This window comes from Trichosurus vulpecula, chromosome 3, assembly GCF_011100635.1.
Source record: "Trichosurus vulpecula isolate mTriVul1 chromosome 3, mTriVul1.pri, whole genome shotgun sequence".
Lineage (NCBI taxonomy): Eukaryota > Metazoa > Chordata > Mammalia > Diprotodontia > Phalangeridae > Trichosurus > Trichosurus vulpecula.
This window is the reverse complement of record NC_050575.1, coordinates 48,658,335-48,678,458: the sequence shown is the minus strand read 5'-3', so window position 1 is coordinate 48,678,458 and position 20,124 is coordinate 48,658,335. Positions and strand designations below refer to the sequence as shown.

The 20,124-nt window shown below is 37.5% G+C and overlaps 1 protein-coding gene across 1 annotated transcript in view; it reads left to right on the top strand.

Moving 5' to 3' along the window:
- Positions 1 to 20,124, top strand: part of PACS2 (phosphofurin acidic cluster sorting protein 2) — a 348,311-nt gene that overhangs the window by 218,220 nt on the left and 109,967 nt on the right. The window contains exon 12 of the mRNA XM_036750543.1: positions 15,407 to 15,543. Coding sequence (XP_036606438.1) covers positions 15,407 to 15,543 — 137 coding nt within the window. The remainder of the gene's footprint in view (positions 1 to 15,406; positions 15,544 to 20,124) is intronic.

Genomic DNA, 20,124 nt, shown 5'->3' with positions numbered 1-20,124 from the left:
ATGTCTGAGAAGGCAGGAGGCTGCATCAGTGGGTGTTTTTTCTATGCTAATGTAAATGCTAGCATCCACTTCACAAAATTTTCAATTATGTGTGAAACAAAAACCTTTTATGCTCCAGATGCCTATATAAGGTATAAGAATACTGGAAATGTAAGAGGAGTCTAGTTTATAAAGAACAATGCCAAACCAAACAGAGGATTTTGTATATGATCCTGAAGGCAATAGTGAGCCACTCAAGTTTATTGAGTAGGGGGTAACATGGTCAGACTTGTGCCTTAGGAAAATCACTTTAATGGTTTATGTGATGGTCCCTCTCCTCTGGATACTTTCTACCTTTTGTTAAGCGAAAAAAATATCTCTGGTCCATGAGACATTGCATTGCAACTAGATTTATCACAGTAGAAATGAACATGCATGTGGAGCCCTAAGCCAGTGCGAAGAGTTTACAATCCAAACAGAAGCTTGCATATTCATGAAATTTAGACAGAGAGGAGGGGAAACAAATTTCCACCTAAATAGGAGTGTCTGGGGAGGAGAAATCATGCATAATTAAAATGTCAAAAGCAGCATTCTTTTTCCTTGGGAACTGCTAGACAGTGGTCCACTTATCTACTAGGCTCCCAGCTGTACAAGCAGTTTCCCACTCTAGTGCAGACTGATTGGTGCCTGTCTTGACTCCCAAGGACACACAGGGAGTCTGGCTTGGGAGTGCAAAAAACAAATTATGTCATCTCAAGCAGGGCTTCATCTTTGATATGTTCAGGGCCTCTTGAATACTCTGGATCCAAGGTTTCTGGAAATTCATGACCTCGGAGAGGGTCATGGACATGCTTGAATAGTTCAGAATTGAAAAGTATAAGGAATTCTCTAGGCAGAAGGCAGAGGAAGTATTTATTTAGACTCCAGAGGATCAGATTCAAGGACCAATGCCCCCAATTTGATATTGTGGCAATAATATTAGAAAAGCTATAAGCCCACCTCACTGTAGTAACAAGGAAATTATAACAAAATATTATAGCAAGAAACCAAGCTTTACTGTAGCTTCCCCTTGATGCTAGGGCCTTCCTGTGAAAAGATCACTTACCAAATCCTAACTCTACTCAGTACTTTCTCCTTCAGCTCTGCGGATTTCGAGTTCCCTGATCTCCACAACTCTCTCTTGTTCAGCACTTTCCACTGTGCACTCTCGATGCTGGCTCTCTGCTTCTGAATTCTGCCCTGCCACACTCCAGTGCTCCTAATTCTGTTCTGCTGCTCCCAGTTCTGGGCTCTCTTTTTTTACAGTCCTAGCCATCATCTGATTGACCGGAACTCAGCCACATACCATTGGCTCTGGCCTTAGCAACTCCCCTTAGGGCCTTGAGGGCTTCATGCCCACATGGGTTTAGCACCTAGTAAGTAGGGGTTTGGGGCCTACTTATGAACAAAGATATAATCAAGCCTTCCCACCTAGGCCCACCTGAGCCCTAATGAATGGGTGGGGAAGATTTTTGATCAGATCAGTACTACATAGACAACTCAAAAAGACAAGTTCAGAGGACCCCTTAACATTCCTTAACATTTACCAATGTCGTTCTTAAGCTGTGTTGTCCCAAATGTGAATACTCCACTCTGGGTAAGGTATGTAGTGAGACTATCACCTCCCTATATCTGAAAACTGTACCTCTCTTAATGCAACCCAATTTAGCATTAGATTTTTTAACAGCCACTTCACAGTTCTGACTCATATTGAGCTTGCAGTCCACTACAATCTTCAGATTTTTTTTTTTAGGTCAACTTGCTTCTGTTCATGCTTTCTTCATCTTCTGTTTGTGAAGTTGAATTTTTTTTAAAGCAAGTGCAAGACATTAATCTTACTAAATGTAGCTCAGTGCTCTAGCCTGTAAAGATCTTTTTAGATTCTGATACCTTCATTTACTTTCTAAGCTATCCCTCTCACCTTTGTATTATCTGAAAGTTTGATGCGAGCATTTCATCTAAGCCTTTATCCAAGTCATCAGTGAATGTTAACACTGGGCAAAGAACAGATTTCTGAGATACTGTGCTGTAGGCCTTCTACCACGTTGACAAAGATTCATTAGACTCTTTGAGTCTTGCTATTCACCCAATTTTGATTTCATCTAATTGTATGAATCTGAAGAGCCTGTAGTTAGATGGTATAGGATTTCCCTTTCTTTTATTGCCTTTTGAATTTTATTATCATCATATTGAAGGACATTGGATTTTTGAGGATTTATTTTGTAGCCTTCAATTGTCTCAATTAGTGTCTTTGCTGATTTTCTAGGATTTTTTGTGTAAGCCATTGTATTGTCAGTGGACACGATAGTTTTATCTCCTCTTTACCTGTATTTATTCATTTAATTTCTTTCTCTTACATTATTGCTGCTCTTGGCATTTTCAAAACTATATCAAATGATACTGTGGAGAGTGGGTATCCTTCCTTACTTATATGTTTGCCAGAAAAGGTTCTGATGTACCCCTATTGCATTGCTGACCTTTGGTTTTAGACAGATACTTTTTATAATATTAAAAAAGTATTCCTTTATGTTCATGATTTGTAAAGCTTTTTAGTATAAATGAGTGTTGTACTACAAAGCCTCTTTCCTCATCTATTGAAATTATCATGTGGTTTTGGGAATGGTTTTTAGGATGATTAATTATCTTGAGTGTTGCCCCTTCCTCACATCTTGGATATGATTCCAATTTGGTCATAATGATATCTTGGATAAATCACTATAATCTGTTCACTAAGGTTTTATCAAAATTTTTTGAATCAATATGCATTGATAATAGTGGTCTATAGTTGTCCTGCATTTTATCCTTCCCTAGCTTAAATATTAGAACTATATTTATTTCTCAAAAGTTTTCTGGTAAGATGTTTTTATTTTTTTCTCAATTTTAAAGAATAATTTGTGTAGTATTGGAACTAATTGTTCTTTAAAAGTATGATAGAATTCTCCAGTGAATCTATTAGAAACAAGAGTTTTTGTCTTTGGTGATTAATGCCTGCTTTATTGCCTCTTCTGAGACTATATTATTTAAGATTGCTATTTGATCTCTGTCAGTTTGGATCCTGTATATTTTTTAAGGTATTCTTCCCTTTTTTTGTGATCTTGATTTTGTTAGCATGTAACAGTGTATAAAAGGTTGTGATCATTCTTTTTATTTCTTCTGGTTTTGGTGTGATTTCACTTTGTTCATTTGCTCTTGTGTTGATTTGATTTTCTGCTTTTGGAGAATCTAATTGGCTAAAGGTTTATCAATTTTATTGATGATTTCAAAGAATGAGCCTTTAGGTTTATTTTTCCTTTCTGTGGGGATATTTTTTGTTTCTAGTTTATCTGTTTCTCCTATAATTTATCTCTTCTTGTGTTCTTATTTTTTTGGTTTGTTTATTTATTTGTTGGCTTTTTAATTTTTTTAAATGCGTTTTCAGTTCATTAATCCTCTCTTTTTCTATTTTGTTAATATACATTTGTAGGGAGTACGATTTTTCCCCTAAGGACTGCTTTAGCTGCATCCCAGAAGTTTTGGTATGTTGTTTCGTAACTGTTAATCATTTTTATAATTTGTTTTGTGACCCACTCATTCTTTAGGATTTCATCATTAAGTGTCCATTTGGGCCCGTTTTTTTTCCTTCCTGAAATGATTACTACTTTTATTGCATTATGGTCTATAGGATATGTATTTAGAGTTTCCATCTTTTTACATTTGTTTCCAATTCTCTGTGCCCTAACACATCGTCACTTTTTTTTAGAAGTTCCACATAGTGCTAAGCAATATGTGTGTTCCTTTGCAGTTCCTTATAGAAGATACCATAGGTCTTTTAATTTTAGTTTCTCCTTTAGTTTGACTGAATCTTTGTATTCCCTTTTGATTATTTTTCTCTTAGATTTACCTAAAACTGAGAGTGACATAAAAATCCCTTATCACTATTGTGTTATTATGTCTTCTTGTAGTTCAGTTAATATTTCTTTTATGAATTTGGATACTAATACATTTGTAGCATATAACTTTAGTGTTGATATTGGTTTTGTTATCTATGGTTCTTTTCAGTGTAATGTAGTTTTTTTATTTATATTTTTTATGTTGTGAATGTTTGTTCTTGCTTTGTCTGATAACATGATTGCAATTCCTACTTTTATGGATTCATTTTATGTATAATGGTATTTCAAAGCACCTCATTTTTATTCTGTGAATATCTTTTCAAAAATGTATTTGTTATAAGCAACAGATGGTGAGGTTTTGGTTTGTCACTCTTTTTCATTTTATTGCATACTATTGTCCATTCACATTTAAAGTTAGAGTTCTGTTTTCTTCCATCTCTCACTCATATTGCTTTTTCTTTTCAAATTAGGTTTCCCCCCCTTCCTCTGTAAACACAGTACTATCTCTTCATTTATTATAGTTTAATCTATTTTAAAGCAGTCCCATTCCTACAGATTTTCTTCCCCTTACTCTCTAGCCCCACCCCTCCATTTCTATTTGTTACCCCTTTCCCTAGAGTTTCAGAATTTGTCCCCACCCTCACCCCCCCCAGCTTGTTTTATTTGTTTGTTTTTAAATTTTAATTTTCCATACCTTTTTCTAAAAAGAATTTATTTCCCTCATGCTATTCATTATTCCCTTCCTGCTTATTCTGGAATTTTATTTTTTTATTCATGCTCTTTATACTTATTTAGCCCTTTATTTTCTGAATCCCTCATGTATTTTCCTGGATCCATACCTACCCACTTTTCTGGGTGTCAGTTGCTCCCAGGAGCTCTTATTTCTCTTCACCTGAGGAGTGATCTTCCTAAGCACCAATTCCCTTCAGATAATACACAGTATAAGGTCCCCATAACCCTTTATAGAACATCTCTCTTCTCTCATAGGACCATTCACTGGTGGGAACTCCTTTTTCAGTCCTTCCCTTTGCTCCTTATTCATTCTCCTATGGGTTCTCTTCTTCCTGTGTGACTAAAGGAGTTATTTTCCCTTCATCATTAGCCTTTTACTTCATTGTAGTATATCACATTTCCCCTTTATCTTCTTTCTCTCCTTGCACCTCCCTCCATTTTGTAATTTAGTAGCACAAAAAAAAATTCATTCACCTGTTGGCAAGGTATTATGAGGTTTGGTCTATGATATTTAGGCTTTTTCTCTACCATCACTTCTATTTTAATTCTCCTTTTCTCATGTATATTTAGGAAGAGGTCTCTTAATGGTTTATCTATTTTTATTTTGCTATTGTTGTTCTTGGTTGCTGCATTTATTTAACTCTATTGTACTTCTGTTATATGAGGCATTTGAGAAATAAAAAATTTTCTTTCTTCTGAAATCTTCAGCCATTTCAGTCTCTTTTTCCTATTATTTTCCCTTGTTTATCACTTTCTGACTTCCTCCCCTTTGATCGCAGTTTCCCTAGTATCTGGATTTCAAAGATGTCTCAGTTTTCTCTCATTGTAGGCAATTCACAATTTGCCAACGTAGGTCTTTGCTCCAAGTGACTTCTAGGAGGAGAGAACTGGCACCAGCTGGACGCTGGGCTCTTTCTTTAAGGCTTAGTGGAGTCTGACACCCCACATGTATATCCTGCCCCAATTCCTTCTGTTTCTTTGTTCTCTGGTAAGCACCCCACTGACACCCAGAAAAGTGGGTAGGCATGGACCCAGGGATGAGATTTCTAGGAAAATGGGAACAAAATAACCAGAGGAGGGCAAAGGCCAATAATGACCTGTATAATTAGGGATGTGCGAAGATTCCTACCTTGTGTTGGAGTTCAAGTACTACTATTCTTCCTGCCTTCGTAGCCTGAGCAAATTTCTCTTTGGATCTCTGCAACACTAGGAGGTTATGGAGTGAAGAGTTGAGTTCTGTTGCAAGCTCGTGGGTCACCTTTTGTACTCCAGTTGTGGTGGGTGGTAGGCGAAGAGGTATTATACGATTGAGTATGTCAGGGGCTAAGGATTAGTACATCAAAATTTTACATAATTTACATTAAATTTAATTAGTTCACACAAATTAGTTCATACAAATTTTAATTTGTGTTCTAGACTGTAGAGACAGCTGAAATTAAGTTATCTTGTACATAATTTCTATTTTGGGACAATTTGAGAGGTCATCAGGATTAGAAAATTATCTAGCGCTACATATTATTGATTACCTGACCAGGAACTTCTTACACTCTCTTCCTAATAGATCTAGACAGTCAATTATGATTTTTTAAAAATTTTGTGTACAGGCATTTTTTAAAAAATCATAGTTTTCTGGTCGCTTAGTGATTCTTAACTATTTCTCCTTGATATGGTTACCATATTTTTCTCTCCATTTCTTGTCAGTATTCACATAATCCTTCCAGAAAATTAATTTTTCCTTGTTAGTCAATAATTACAGTTGTTACAGTTACTCTCTATTGGGAGGGGGCAGAACTTTTTACATTTGCTATGTTGTTGTTTTTTTTTCTTGTCAATATATTCTTTGGTTTATTTTAACTCTCCAACCTTAGTTTCTAAAAAGGTTTTACCAGTGTTGACCCTGCTTGGTCTCAACCTCCATTACCTGGATTCTCGTGTTGACTTCTACCTCCCAGGGCTAGGCCTTCTGTGGATCTGTGAGGTTTAGAGTGTTGTATCTTCTATGATATTTTAGGACAAGGTGCTTAGGATCTCCCTTGGGCAACTAGGCTCTTCTGGTCTGAGCACTGGGTGCCACTGAGCCACTGGTCTGAGTTGGCCATTCTGTCTGCTGCTGTTCCCTGGGGCTTCAACAGTCCTCATCCTTGAGCTGGATCTTCCTTGGGGCCCTCTCTGCTCTTGCTGCCTCTAGACACAGAGCTTTGCAGATCATACATGTTTCTGACCTCTTTTCTGGGAGACTAAGCTCTTTTGCCTGGGCTACTACTGGCTTTGCCAACAGCCTCCTTTCCTATTAACCATGTATTTCTGTCTGACTTTTTGTGTAGTTCTAGGATGAAAGGAGTCAATTATTCTAGTTCTCATTGGATTTCTTGATCACTATTTGGTTGGGTGTAAATTTCAGGTGTTTGCTAAAGTAGATAAGTGGGAGCCAGGTAGTCCGCCTCTCAGCCATCCTGGCCAGGAGTTCTTCAGTGATCTTTCACATACCACATGCTTATGAGTCCCACATGCCATTTCTTTTACTACATGATGATATGCTCTGTCAAGGCCAGGTGACATCCATTAAAGACAGCTAGTATTTTCTTACTATCTCTTTACTTTTGGGGGGAATGAATTCGTTGGATATTTTATTTTGAATATTTCCTCAGTATTGGTTATTCTTTGTTTAAAATAAAACAGAGTTGAGCAGCTAGTTCTAGCTTCTCTCAGTTTTCACTTATCATTACCCCATCTACTTATTACAAGCAAAAGTCCTCTCCAAGTTGTAATCCCCCTTTTCCTCTCGATATAGCTAAAAACAAAACAACTGCACTCTTTTTATTGTCCCTAGCTCCTTTTGCTAGACTCTACTTATTCTGAGCTTTAGCATTGCTGACACTATTTTTACAGGACTTTCTCTTACCTTGCCTTCCATTTTCTTTATGTTTCTTTTTAAAATCTAAATTGGTTGGGTGAATTTCTTGTGCATCTATATCAGTGTCTTTAGACAAATTCCATTTTCATGAATTTCGTTCTTTAACATCTTTCATCCATCCTGGATTGACTTCCTCTGTAGCATTTTACCTTGTTAGATCCTATCCATCCTTCTTCTGAACTCTTTTTTATTTACTTTACCAAAATCTAAAGTTGAAGTCAGACTTTGCCCAGATTTCCTCTCATCTCCCACAAAAGATTGAATGGTTACTTCCCAACAGATTTCCCATTATTTCCACTCCATCAAACAATTCCTCCTTTTTAAGGCAAATTATATCCAAAATAGAATTTACCCTTATTGGTTCCTCTACTTTTTGAAGGAGACATTAGCTAGCCTGGATTTGTCAGAGAGAAGGAGATCTCCAGTAGATGATGGGGGGTAATTGAAGTCCTTCATATCATATAGAATGCTCTGCCAGACTTGTGATCCATTTCTCAAATTCCCTGCCTGTTTCCCCTTTCTGACACACTGGCCTGAAGTATCTTCCCAATGCCAAAAGTGCTTTTATTTCTCTTTCCTTTGACCTTAGCCCAAATATTCTCCATTATGCTTTTCCCCTCTGTTTCCTGGATTTCCTCATATGAATATACCAATGCTCCTGGCCAGACCCCCTCCCCAGCGTCTGCAGACCTCTCTTTCATTTCTCAAAGTTTCCTTGGGCTGGAAAAATGACACACTGTATCTTGGTTTTCCCAGTCAGAATTCAGGCTGATATATTTTCTAGACCATCGTTGACAAGGTGTGAAATGAGAGTTGGAATGCTTCCTTTCACTCTTTGCACCTCAGTTTTACTTCTAAAAGACTCAGGGAAGCAGTTTGAATTTCCTTTAAGGCTGAGGAGTAAATTCAGAGATCTAAGAGGTTTTCCTCCCTCCTGTTGCTCCTTGCTCTCAGCATGCATTTCTTCTCCTTTTCTTTTTCTTCTGTATCCTATTCAGCACTCTCTGACATCTGACTGGAGAATTTCATCTTATATTGGTGGGATTCTTCTAAAAAATCACCCCACTGCTCTTTAGTCACGGGGGCTGGCTGTGAACTAGTATCCCATAAACAGTGGGTCAGATCTTTGCTCTCTCTTTCTCTTTGCTTGGAGGAGGTCATTTTTAGCCTTCTATTAGCTGTGCCAAATATGATGTCATTCTAACTTTAGGTATCAAAGTAATGGTACCTGACACAAGCAAAATATTGTGAAAGAAGGTTTACTTTACATATATGATGCAGTTGTAAAACACAGGGCAAGTATAGATGTTGATGACTCTGCTCAGTTAAAGCACCAAGGCATTCCTTGGTCTCTTTTTTTCCCCTCAGAGACAATACTGTCCAGTGATGACAAATGTGTCCTCCCACAGAGTTGAGAATCTTGAGGTTAATCGCCACTTCAACGTTCACCTAGATCGTGGCTCTGTATCCCTATCACTTTTTAAAATTCTTTTTTTTTATTTTATATATATATATGTGTGTGTGTGTGTGTGTGTGTATGCACATATATATACACACATGTATATATATACACATATATGTATATATACACATGTGTGTGTATATATATATATATATATATATATATATATATATATATATATATATATTCTAAGTCTGGTAAAGCATCCTCCAGGAAAATCTGCTAGGCTTCCTTAATGGGTGCTTTTTCTGTGCTGAGAGGAATACCTGGGACCATGTCACCTATGCAAAGCCTTTAGATATGCATGAAACAAAGAAACTTACGCTCTAGCTGCCTACATGGCTAGTGTACATGGCATCCCCTGATTCCTAGGTGTCTTGTAGTCTTATCTCCTCCACAGCTTGTCTGTATCACAGGATCTAATCAAACCCAGGTGATGTATACAGGCTTGGCTATGACCTACCTCAGCAACACATTCCAGTTTTGGAATACAGTGTGCACAAAAATATAGAGAACAAAGTGAGAGTGGATTCTGGGAAGAAGGCCCAGTAGGTCAGAAAATTCCAAGCTCTCAAGATTTTCCTCCACAAAAGTGATAAAATAGTGCCTCAGGGTAAACATAGGGTGGTAAAAATAAACAAGGGTAGGGGGAAATGGGTCTTCCTGGGACAATAGAAGAAGATATAAAGAAAAATCCCAGGACAAGGTTTGGTCCCTTCTGGAAAATGAACACCTCCAGCTAGGGTTAACTACAGCAACAAGCTGGGTTGAGAGGCTACCTCAGTACCAACCACAGGAACTTTTACCCCTGGGACAGTGAGAGGAGTCGGGCATCTGAGCCTGGGAAGATTGAGGGAACCTCTGCTGATAAACAACACCAGATCCAGCTGTGCTGCAGAGACACACAGCCCTGGGCAAGAAGTAACGAGCGCACACCCAGTGAGTGCAGAAGCAGTGGGGTGGTGGCACTTCTGGCTGTGGGCACTTACTAGAGTCTGAAGGTCTTGGTTCCAGTTCCAGTTCCGGACCAGAGGGGAGAACTGAAGGAGGATCTGAGACCAGGACTAGAGGTGATTAAAAAAAATAAGCTGCTACAAATTTTAAAAAATGAGCAGGCAAAGGAGAAAGAATTCAACCATAGAAAGTTTCTATGTGAATAGAGAAGACAGGGGTTCATCTTCAGAGGAGGATACTGAAGCAAAGAAACCCTCTCCTACCCCAAAGAGCAAAGTCAAATTGTTATCTGCCCAGAAAGAATTCATAGAAGAACTTAAAAAGTACTTTAAAAATCAAATGAGAGAGATTGAGGAAAAACTTTTTTAAAACAATAACAATCCAAGAAAAAACAAGAAGATTATGAAGAGAAAGTCAACCAATTAGAAAAGGAAGAAAATGACTCCTTGAAAATTAGAACTGGGCAAGGGGAAGAAGCCAGCAAAGTCATAAGAGACCAAGAAATAATGAAATATAAAGAATGAACAAGTAGCAGAGAATGTGAAATATCTCATAAGAAAAACAACTGCTCTGGAGAGTAGATCAAGAAGAGAAAACATAAGAATAACTGGACTGCCTGAAAGCAACAATGAAAAAAGGAGTCTTAATAAAATAATATAAGTAATAACTAACATATTGCTTCTATGATGACTAACTTTGATGGACTTGGCTCTTCTCAGCAATGCAAGGTTCAAGGATAGCTCCAAAGAACTCATGATAGAAAGAGCTATGCACATCCAGAGAAAGAATTACAGATTCTAAATGCAGATTGAGGCAAACTATTTGCTCTCTTTTTTTTCCTCTTCTATTTTGGTTTCATTTCTTCTTTCTCATGATTCATTCCATTGGTCATAATTCTTCTTTACAACTTGACTATTTTATAAATAAGTTTAATGCAAAGGTATATGTAGAACATATATCAGATTCCATGCCATCTTAAGGGGGAGGGGAGTAGGGGAAGAAAATTTGGAGCTCAAAAACTTGTGGAACTGAGTGTTGTAAACTAAAAATAAAAAATTTAATTAAAAAATAGGATTGTCTATACAAAATGTTAAAAAAAAAGAAAGAAAAAAGAAAAATAACTAAAGAAAATTGTCCTGAAGCATTAGAACAAGAGGGGAAAGTAGAAAGAAAAAAATCTGTAAACCTATTTTCATCAGGAATGGGTTAAAGAGGAGAAGAGTATAAAAGTCTTCTAAATTCAGAAAGAAATAAAACGCTAAGGAGATAGGGAGGGGGGAGAAGATAAGAGAGGGATCTCTAGAGGGGAGGGTGAAGGAATAGGTTAAAGGAAGGGAGTATAGATGGGTGTTTAGATTTATGGGAATGGGAGGACAAGGGAGGGATCCTTGGGGAGGGAGGGGGTAGGTTAAGTAATAGGAAGGCAAGGTTGTGGGTAGAAGTAAAGTAGAGGACTTTGGAGGAATAGGAAATAAGAGATATGCACAAATATAAAAACAAGGATCAGAAGTAGAATTTGTTAGGGAAAATATGTGTCTGTGTATGTGTGTGTATATATGTATATGTGTATCTATAGCTGTATCTATATATCAGTATATCTACACTTAAATGTAGCCTTTTGTGGCTGGAGGAGGAAGGGGAGTAGAAAACAAAGTAAAAAGCAGAGAACAGAGAAAAACTAACAAGTAAGCAAAGAAACAATTGACAGCTCTCCATCTTGCATAGTATTTATTATGTACACTTTCTTGAAATGGAAATTAGCTCCCATACATACATACATAATAATACAATCTTGAAGGGCATAAAACTTCTAAATTCAGAAAGAAATAAAATGCTAAGGCGATAGGGAGCGGGGAGAGGAAAAGGGAGAGATTTTTAGAAGAGAGGGTAAGGGAATAGGGTAATGGGGGCTATACAAGGGTGTTTAGATTAATGGGAATGGGAGGGTAAGGGAGTGATCCTTGGAAGGGGAAGGGACAGGTTAAGTAATAGGACAAGGTAGCAGGAGAAGTAAAAGTAGAGGAGTCAAGTGGGGTAGGAAATCAGAGACATGCACAACATATAAAATAAAGATCAAGAGTAGTATTTGTTAGGGGAAAAGGCGCACAGGTGGTAATCATGATCTTGGACAAAGTTAAGGCTAAAATAGATTTAGTCAAAAGAGAATAATAGGGAAATCACACTAGGTGTTGTCCATATTCATAAATGTTGTTTTGGACTATCCAGCATAACTAGGCAGTAAAAGGTTGGAATATTGCTGTGGTGTAGGAAGTGATGAGTTGGTGGACTTGGAAAAAATATGGAAAGACTTGGATTTATGAAGGAAAAGGTATAGAAGTGTAAGTGTATGTATATAGGTGTATATGTATGTATGTATATGAGTATCTTTGTGTATGTGCATGTATGTGTATATATATGTATATATGTATGTGTGTGTATATCTGTATATATAAATATTTCTGTATTTAATTATATCCTTTTGGGCAGGGGTGGGAGGAGGAAGGCAAAAAAAGATAAAGTAAAAACTGTTTAGCAGAGAGCAAAAAATACTTAAAAGAAAGCGAAGAAATGATGGACAGCTCTGAACACAATGCGTAGTATTTATTATATAGGCTTTCTTGAAATGGGAATTTGTTGCTGTATATTTTGAATCCTCTCTTACGTTCTGGCTGTGCACCTGACAGTGTGTTTTTCTCTTATTTTGTATTTGTTTCAATATTTAAGCTTATAATGTTTCTTTTTCTTTTCTTATTGTGTATTCAGGTTTTACTATTTAAGTTTAAGATTAAATTATTTTTTAAAGTGGTCACTTTGCATTCGCTCCTCCTCTGACTGGTTTGAAGTCCAAGCTACAAGATGCTACTCCCAAGATAAGCACATCACTTCTAGTCTCATCACCATGCTGCTAACTCAAGCCTTAACTGGCACCATCTTCCTTAGCTTCTCCTCTCTGATCAGAGGACTAAAGGGTAGAGTAATGTAAGGGCAAGCTTTTACTGCTTTTTTTTTTCTTTTGGAGTACTTCTCAGCAACAAGGCAATCAGCTGCCTTTGATTGAGTCTTACCTTTGTATGTAGGAAGGCCCACACCCTTTTGCTAATTAGATCACAAGAGGTGTGAAGCCCAGGGGAAGTTGGAAGCCCTGGAGAGGTGTGAAGCCCTTCAGCCCTGAAAAGGGGTATATATACTCTGAGGGTAGCCATTAAGCCAGAACTCTCAGAACTGTGAGAGGAGAGGTTTTGCTTTGGGGGTGCACTCATTTGGAAGAGTGTTGGTATTGAGACTCTGGGTAGCCATTAAGGAGCCCCCTGGCTTTGAAAACCCAGATGTTGGTGCCCCTGTTTCTGGTAACTGTGTATATATAGCTTTGGTCAGACAGCTAGAAGGCTGTCTTTTGGTTTGTGTTATTTTTCTCTGTTTATATGATTTCTGCTTGTAATTTCTGTTTGTGTTTTCTCTGAAGCTCAGGGTGCTGACTTTTTCCCCTGAACTAAGTGAATGATATATGTATGTTTAATTAAACTGAGATTGTAAACCCCTTAAAATTTCTTTCCTTATAAAAGCAGATCAAAGAACCTGTGCTAGCAGCCCTCCTGTGTGCTGGTGTTATTGGTCTTACACCTCCACAGTGGCAGCAAGTAGCATTGTTGATACAAGTACCAAACTCCTTCCAATTCCTTCCTTTACAGAGGGCAGAAACTGGACTTTCAGCTCACTCTTCTTTGCATCTGCTGCTCTTCCTGGTTTCAGCTCTATTGTACAAGATGCTCTTCTGCTGGTACCCCATGATGTCCAATGCTTTCCATTCCCCACTTTGGTGCCTCTTTGTGTGTGTTGTCTTCCATCTTTATATTGTAAGCTCCTTGAGGGCAGGGGCTGTCTTTCTTTTTACTAATTGTATTCCCAACACTTAGCACAGTGCCTAGCACATAGGCACTTAATAAATATTTATTGGATTAGATAGAAAAAAGAAGTCAAGGAATACCTAGTTGTACAGAATGGCTAGCATAGAGATCATAAAAGGGATGTAGTAAATTGAAATAAGATTGAAAGAATAGATTAAAGATGATGAGAAATTCTGTACAAAATATTTATTAACCCTGTATTTTGTTTGAGATTCCGAATGTGAATAAATTCTTATATGAAGGTTGTATATTGGATAGATTGGTAGACTTGGAGCTGAGAAGATCTTGGTAACTTCCACTGCTGGAACATAATTGTTTGGCCCTGGGCAGATCACTTAATCTTTCAGTGTTCCTAGCAACTTTCTAAGACTGTAAAAGAAGGTGCTGACTTGCATTTGTAGAGGGAATTTCCCCATCTGGGAGTTTGCCATGTTAATTAAATAACAGATCTAGCACTACTTATAAAGAGATGAAAAACACAGTACCGTTCCTTAAGGAGCTTATACTTTAATGGGAAGAAACATCACACAAATATAATTCAAGTTAAAATGAGAAAAGAGCATATTAAAAGTATATCAGAGAGTCATAAAACATTGGAGAAGGGGAACTTTAGTTGGGGGGATCAAGAAAGCTGTATCAATAGAGGTGATGAAAGTAGTTTCTCACCTGGTTTGGAGAGAGGGAAGGAAAGAAGGAAGAAGAGAGAGAGAAAAAAGAGAGAAAGAGATAGAAAATAGTCCCTACTGGCAGTGTAACTTCATTCTAATGGGAGAAGAGGACATAAAGGGGAATTGGGAAGGGTAGACAAGGTTGCAAGTGAGAAGGTAGAACAATCCAGAGATCAAGTCGAACTGGAAATATCCTTGTGATTTTTTTTAGGTCTATAAATGATCTGTTTACCTTCATAAAGGCAATTTTAATCACACTTTGGTCACATTCTTTAAAAAGCAACCTAAACAGGGCTAACTGATGAATTTTATGAAACTTTAAGAGGAGGAAACTTTTATGACATTATTGCTTCTATCCATTGACTTCTTTAAGTAGTATTAAATATTAAGCTTCTTTAAGGAATCAGTGTATCTGCATACACTTTAGTAGATACTCTACAGATTTTCACATTGTCCTGTGCCTGTTGCACAGATAGGTATCCTGATCTGTCTTTTGAATTAATTTTTTTTAACATTTTGCTACCTTTGTCCTGTATTTGATAAGGCAATTCTACCAAACTAGGTGTTTATATAACTCTTAATTCCATAGAGCATCAGACTTTAAGTTAAAGGATAAATAAAAGGATGACTTTTTGATTCATGTAAACCCCTCTAAGTGAGTATTAATTTGGTTGTGGACTGGTTGACTAAAAGGTAGGGGTGTGTGTGTGTGTGTGTGTGTGTGTGTGTGTGAGAGAGAGAGAGAGAGAGAGAGAGAGAGAGAGAGAGAGAGAGAGAGAGAGAGAGAAAGAGAGAGACATAAAGAAAAGAAAGAATCCAGTATACCTTTATGAATAAAGGCGTATAAATTAGTGATATTCAAGAATAATTTTTCCTTATGCCAGAATCTACTTCCACAAGAGGCCAACCAGCAAGAAGACAGCCAGGAAACTGAGCTTTCCACACTGGATGTGTTCATTGAGAAGCTTCCACCAAGTGGGAAGATTACCAAGACAGAGTCTTTGATTATTCCTTCTACCAGGTAACATCTCTAATGACCATTCATGACAGTACCTATTCTGGCAAGTCCACCCCATAGTAGAAACATGTGCAATGATAACAAAAAGCTTGACATTGAAATTTTTATCTGACATCCACAATGACACATAGGTTCCCAAAGTGAGTGATACCACCCCTTTGCAGGCACTGGAAAAATCCGGGGGTGGGGGGAAGGGCAGTAGTAGCCTCAGGTGCAATTGTGGGGCATTGGTTAAAAATAAGGGGGCAGTGGAAGCATAAGGAAACAAGAGAAGAAAATTCTGAAAAACCATTTGTACATGTTTCATCTGTTGTGTAACAGAGTTAAAGTCATAGTGATTACATTATTTTCCAAATAAAGGCACAAAATGCAAGTTATAACCAATCAGTGATCAAGTCCGCCAACAGGTCTTTAACAAGTCAGTGTTGGCAGGTGAGCATGTCACACATTGTCAGGAAGTCCAGCACACTCAACAGGAATATGTGCATGTAATGACTTTTTTACAACATGATACTATACAGTTACATGATGCAGTATTGCTTCATCAAAATTTCAATGCAGGAAAAGAACCAATAATTTACAATAAATTATTAAATTTAAGAGGCATCATTTTTAAAAAAAATTTTTTGAAATGATACAGATTTCAAAAAAAAAAGCCATTAGAGGGTTAAAGAAAGTAGATTTCCGTGGGGATGCTGAGTAAATTTTTTTTTAAGGAGACAGTAGGCCAAATAAGTTTGGAAGCTTCTGCTATATATAATACTGATTTTGTATCATTTTACTTCAGTGAGATGCTGTTAGACTCATTTAATGTGGCATGTTTAGGATTTTTTTTTATCGTTGTTGTAACTTGAAGATAGAACATTTGACCCCACCTGGGGGAAGTTCCCATGTCATCTAGAAATAGCATCCAAAACACAGCTGTTTATGATGGTTCTTATAATGATGACTTTTGGTATCTAATTGAGGAAGTTTTCACTGCTCGAGATGAAAAATTTTTGAAGTAGGCAAAAATAAGCCATAGGAAGGGAGTGAAAAAGGAATAGAAAAGAGAGAAGGAACATTTAAAAGTACATTATTTTTATCTAAATTTTTATATTCAAACTTTTCTACTGTTTTGGACAATAACTTATTGTGTACCAGTAAGTTACTTTCTACTCTATAAGTAAATCTGTCAATAGATACTGTGCACAGAGATTCAGGATTTTTCCTGAATTGTGTATTTTAGAAAAGAAATTATGCTTTATGAAATAATTAAAATAATTTGTGTATTTTAGAAAAGAAATTACGCTTTATGAAATAATTAAAATAATTTAAGAGAGTAAATTATAAGATAGACGAAGTATGAAGCATTTACTATGTGCCAGGTACTTTGCTATGCACTAGGGATACAGATATAAGCAAAGAAGCTGATCCCTACCCTCAAAGAGCTTACAGAGATTCAAATGAAAGGTAAGCATTAAATGCTAGATAAGTTCAGAGGGAAAGAAAGATTACTTTCCAGATAAAATGATCAAGGAAATGTTTAAAGAAACAAGATCTCGAGTAGGTAGTATTTTGATCTACAGAAAGTAATGGGAGGGTGGAACCAAGATGGCAAAGTAAAGGCAGGGACTCACCTGAGCTCTCCTCCAAACCCCTCTAAATACCTTTAAAAAATTACTTTAAACAGATTTTAGAGCAGCAGAACCCACAAAATGACAGAGTGAAACAAATTTCCAGCCCAAGACAACTTGGAAGGGCAGCAGGAAAGGTCTGTTGTAACAAGTTGAAAGAGGAATGCAGGCCCTGCCAGGGCAGACTGGGGCCCCAATAAATCCAGAGCAGGCCTTGGGGCAACTGAATCATGGGCAACAGTGGCAGTTTCCAGACCTCTCAGCCCACAGATGCCAAAGACAGCTTAGAAGTTCAACAGGAAAGGTCTGTCGCACCTGAGTGAGAATGGTGCACAGGCTGCACCAGCACAGCCCCAGCCCCAGAAAAGTAGGAGCAGACCTTGGGAGCCACTGAATCAGCAGCAGCAGCAGCATTTGCTTCCAGGAGCTCTCAGCCCGCAGATAGTAAGGGGGTCAAACAACTGGTCAGAATAAAATTAGATGGGTCTTTTTGCTAGCACTGAGGCAGGACTCTGTTGCTTTGTCCATACTCTGATCTGGGTCACAGTCCTGAGTGGCAGTCCCAGGGAGACGAGGAGCACTAGTGTAGCAGAGCTTGTGGCCACAGTGGAGGGAGGACTCTCCTCACAGTTCCAGGGCAGAAGAGAGTGCTTGTGGTCACTCTCAGACCAGAGCACAGGCCAGGAGAATAGTAAACACTTCTCCTTAGATCATACCACCTTGAAAGAACTGAAAACTTATAGGTCCCTAGAAGTACCTCAGAAAATAGCTACACAAAACCCCTGAAACTTCAGACGGTGCTCCCTCCACCTTGGAAGCAGAGTCCTACTTTCACAAGAGTTAAAAGTCAATTAATAGGCTGGGAAGAGCAAACAATGGGGAAAAAAAACTCTGACTTTTCTTGAAAGTTACTATGGTGACAAGGAAGATCAAAACACACACTCAGAAGAAGATAACAAAGTCAAAGCTCCTCCATCCAAAGCCTCCAAGAAAAATATGAATCAAGGAAAAGTACCCTGAGATTCTAGAACCGGAGAGTTAAACAGAAATTGAAGGAATCCACTGTTCACCTCCTGGAAGAGATCCCAAAGTGAAAACTGCCGGGAATATTATAGCCAAATTCCAGAGTTCCCAGGTCAAGGAGAAAAATATTGCAAGCAGCCAGAAAGGAACAATTCAAGAATCATAAAACCACAGTCAGGATAACACAAGATTTAGAAGCTCCTACATTAAATTATTGGAGGGCTTGCAATATGCTATTCCAGAGGGCAGAGGAGCTAGGATTACAACCAAGAATCACCTACCCAGCAAAACTGAGTATAATCCTTCATGGGAAAAAATGGACATTCAGTGAGATAGAGGAGTTTCAAGCATTCTTGATGAAAAGACCAGAGCTGAATAGAAAATTTGACATTCAAATACGAGACTCAAGACAAGCATAAAAAGGTAACATGGGAAGATGATATGTGTAGCTCATAAGACCTTTCTCATTATTAGGGTAGTTAGAAGGAGTATATATAGACAGAGTGCACAGATGTGAGTTGACTATGAAGGGATAATGTCTAAAAAATTAAATTAAGGGGTAAGAGAAGAATGTACTGGGAGAAAGAGGAAAGAAAAGATAGAATGGGATAAACTCTGTCACATAAAAGAGGCAAGAAAAAGCTTATACAGTGCCTTCACAAGAGGGGGTAATTGAGGGGGAATGAGTGAACCTTACTTTCATTAGAATTGGCTCAAAGAGGGATTAACATACATAATTGGCTATAGAAATCTATCTTACCCTACAAGGAAGTAGAAATGGAAGTGGATGAGGAGGAGGGAAGTGTGATAGAAGGGAGGGAAGATTGAGGAAGGAGGTAGTCAGAAGCAAAACATTTGAGGGATAGGGTGAAAGGAGAGAGAGAGTAGAATAAATGTGGGGGGATAGGATGGAGGGAAATACAGTTAGCAGTAGTAACTGAAAAAAATTTGAAGCAAGTTTCTCTGATAAAAGCCTCATTTTTCAAGTATATAGAGAACTGTATCAAATTTATAAAAAATAAGCCATTCCCCTATTAACAAATGATCAAAAGATATGATAAATTTTCAGATGAAGTAATCAAAGCTATCCATAGCTATATAAAAAAAATACTCTTAACTCACTATTGAGTTGAGAAATGCAAATTAAAACAATTCTGAGGTACTACTACCTCATACCTATAAGATTGGTTAACAAAACAAAAAGGTAAATGACAAATATTGGAGGGTATGTGGGAAAAATGAGACTTTAATGCACTGTTGGTGGAGTTAAAAATTGATTCAACCATTCTGTGGAATAGTTTGGAACTGTGCCCAAAAGGCTATAAAACCATGCCCTTTGAACTAGCAATGCCACTTCTAAGTCTGTATCCCAGAGATTAAAAAAAAAAGGCAAAGGACCTATACGTATAAAAATATTTATAGCAACTCTTTTCTTGGGTTAAAGAATTACAAGTTGTGACTATTATGTAAATAAGTTTAATGTGAAGGTATATGTGAACCTACATCGGATTACATGCTGTGTTAGCGGGGAGGGTAGAAGAGGGGGACAGAGAGAAAATTTGAAACTCAAAAACTTGTGGACCCGAGTGTTGTAAACTAAAAAAAAATTTTTTTTAAATATTAAAAGAATTACAAGTTGAGGAGATGCCCATTTATTAGGGAAATAGCTAAATAAACTGTGGTAAGTGATTATGATGGAATGTTATTGTGCTATAAGAAATGATGAGCAAGATGCTCTCAGAAAAACCTGGAAGACTTGCATGGGCTGATGCAAAGTTTAATGTACTGTGTACAAAGTAACAGCAATATTGTAAGATGATCAGCTGTGAATAACTTAGCTATTTTCAGCAGTACAATGATCCAAGACAACTCTGAAGGACTTATGTTGAAAAATATCATCCATCCCCAGAGAAAGAACTGGTGGTGTCTGAATACAAATTGAAGC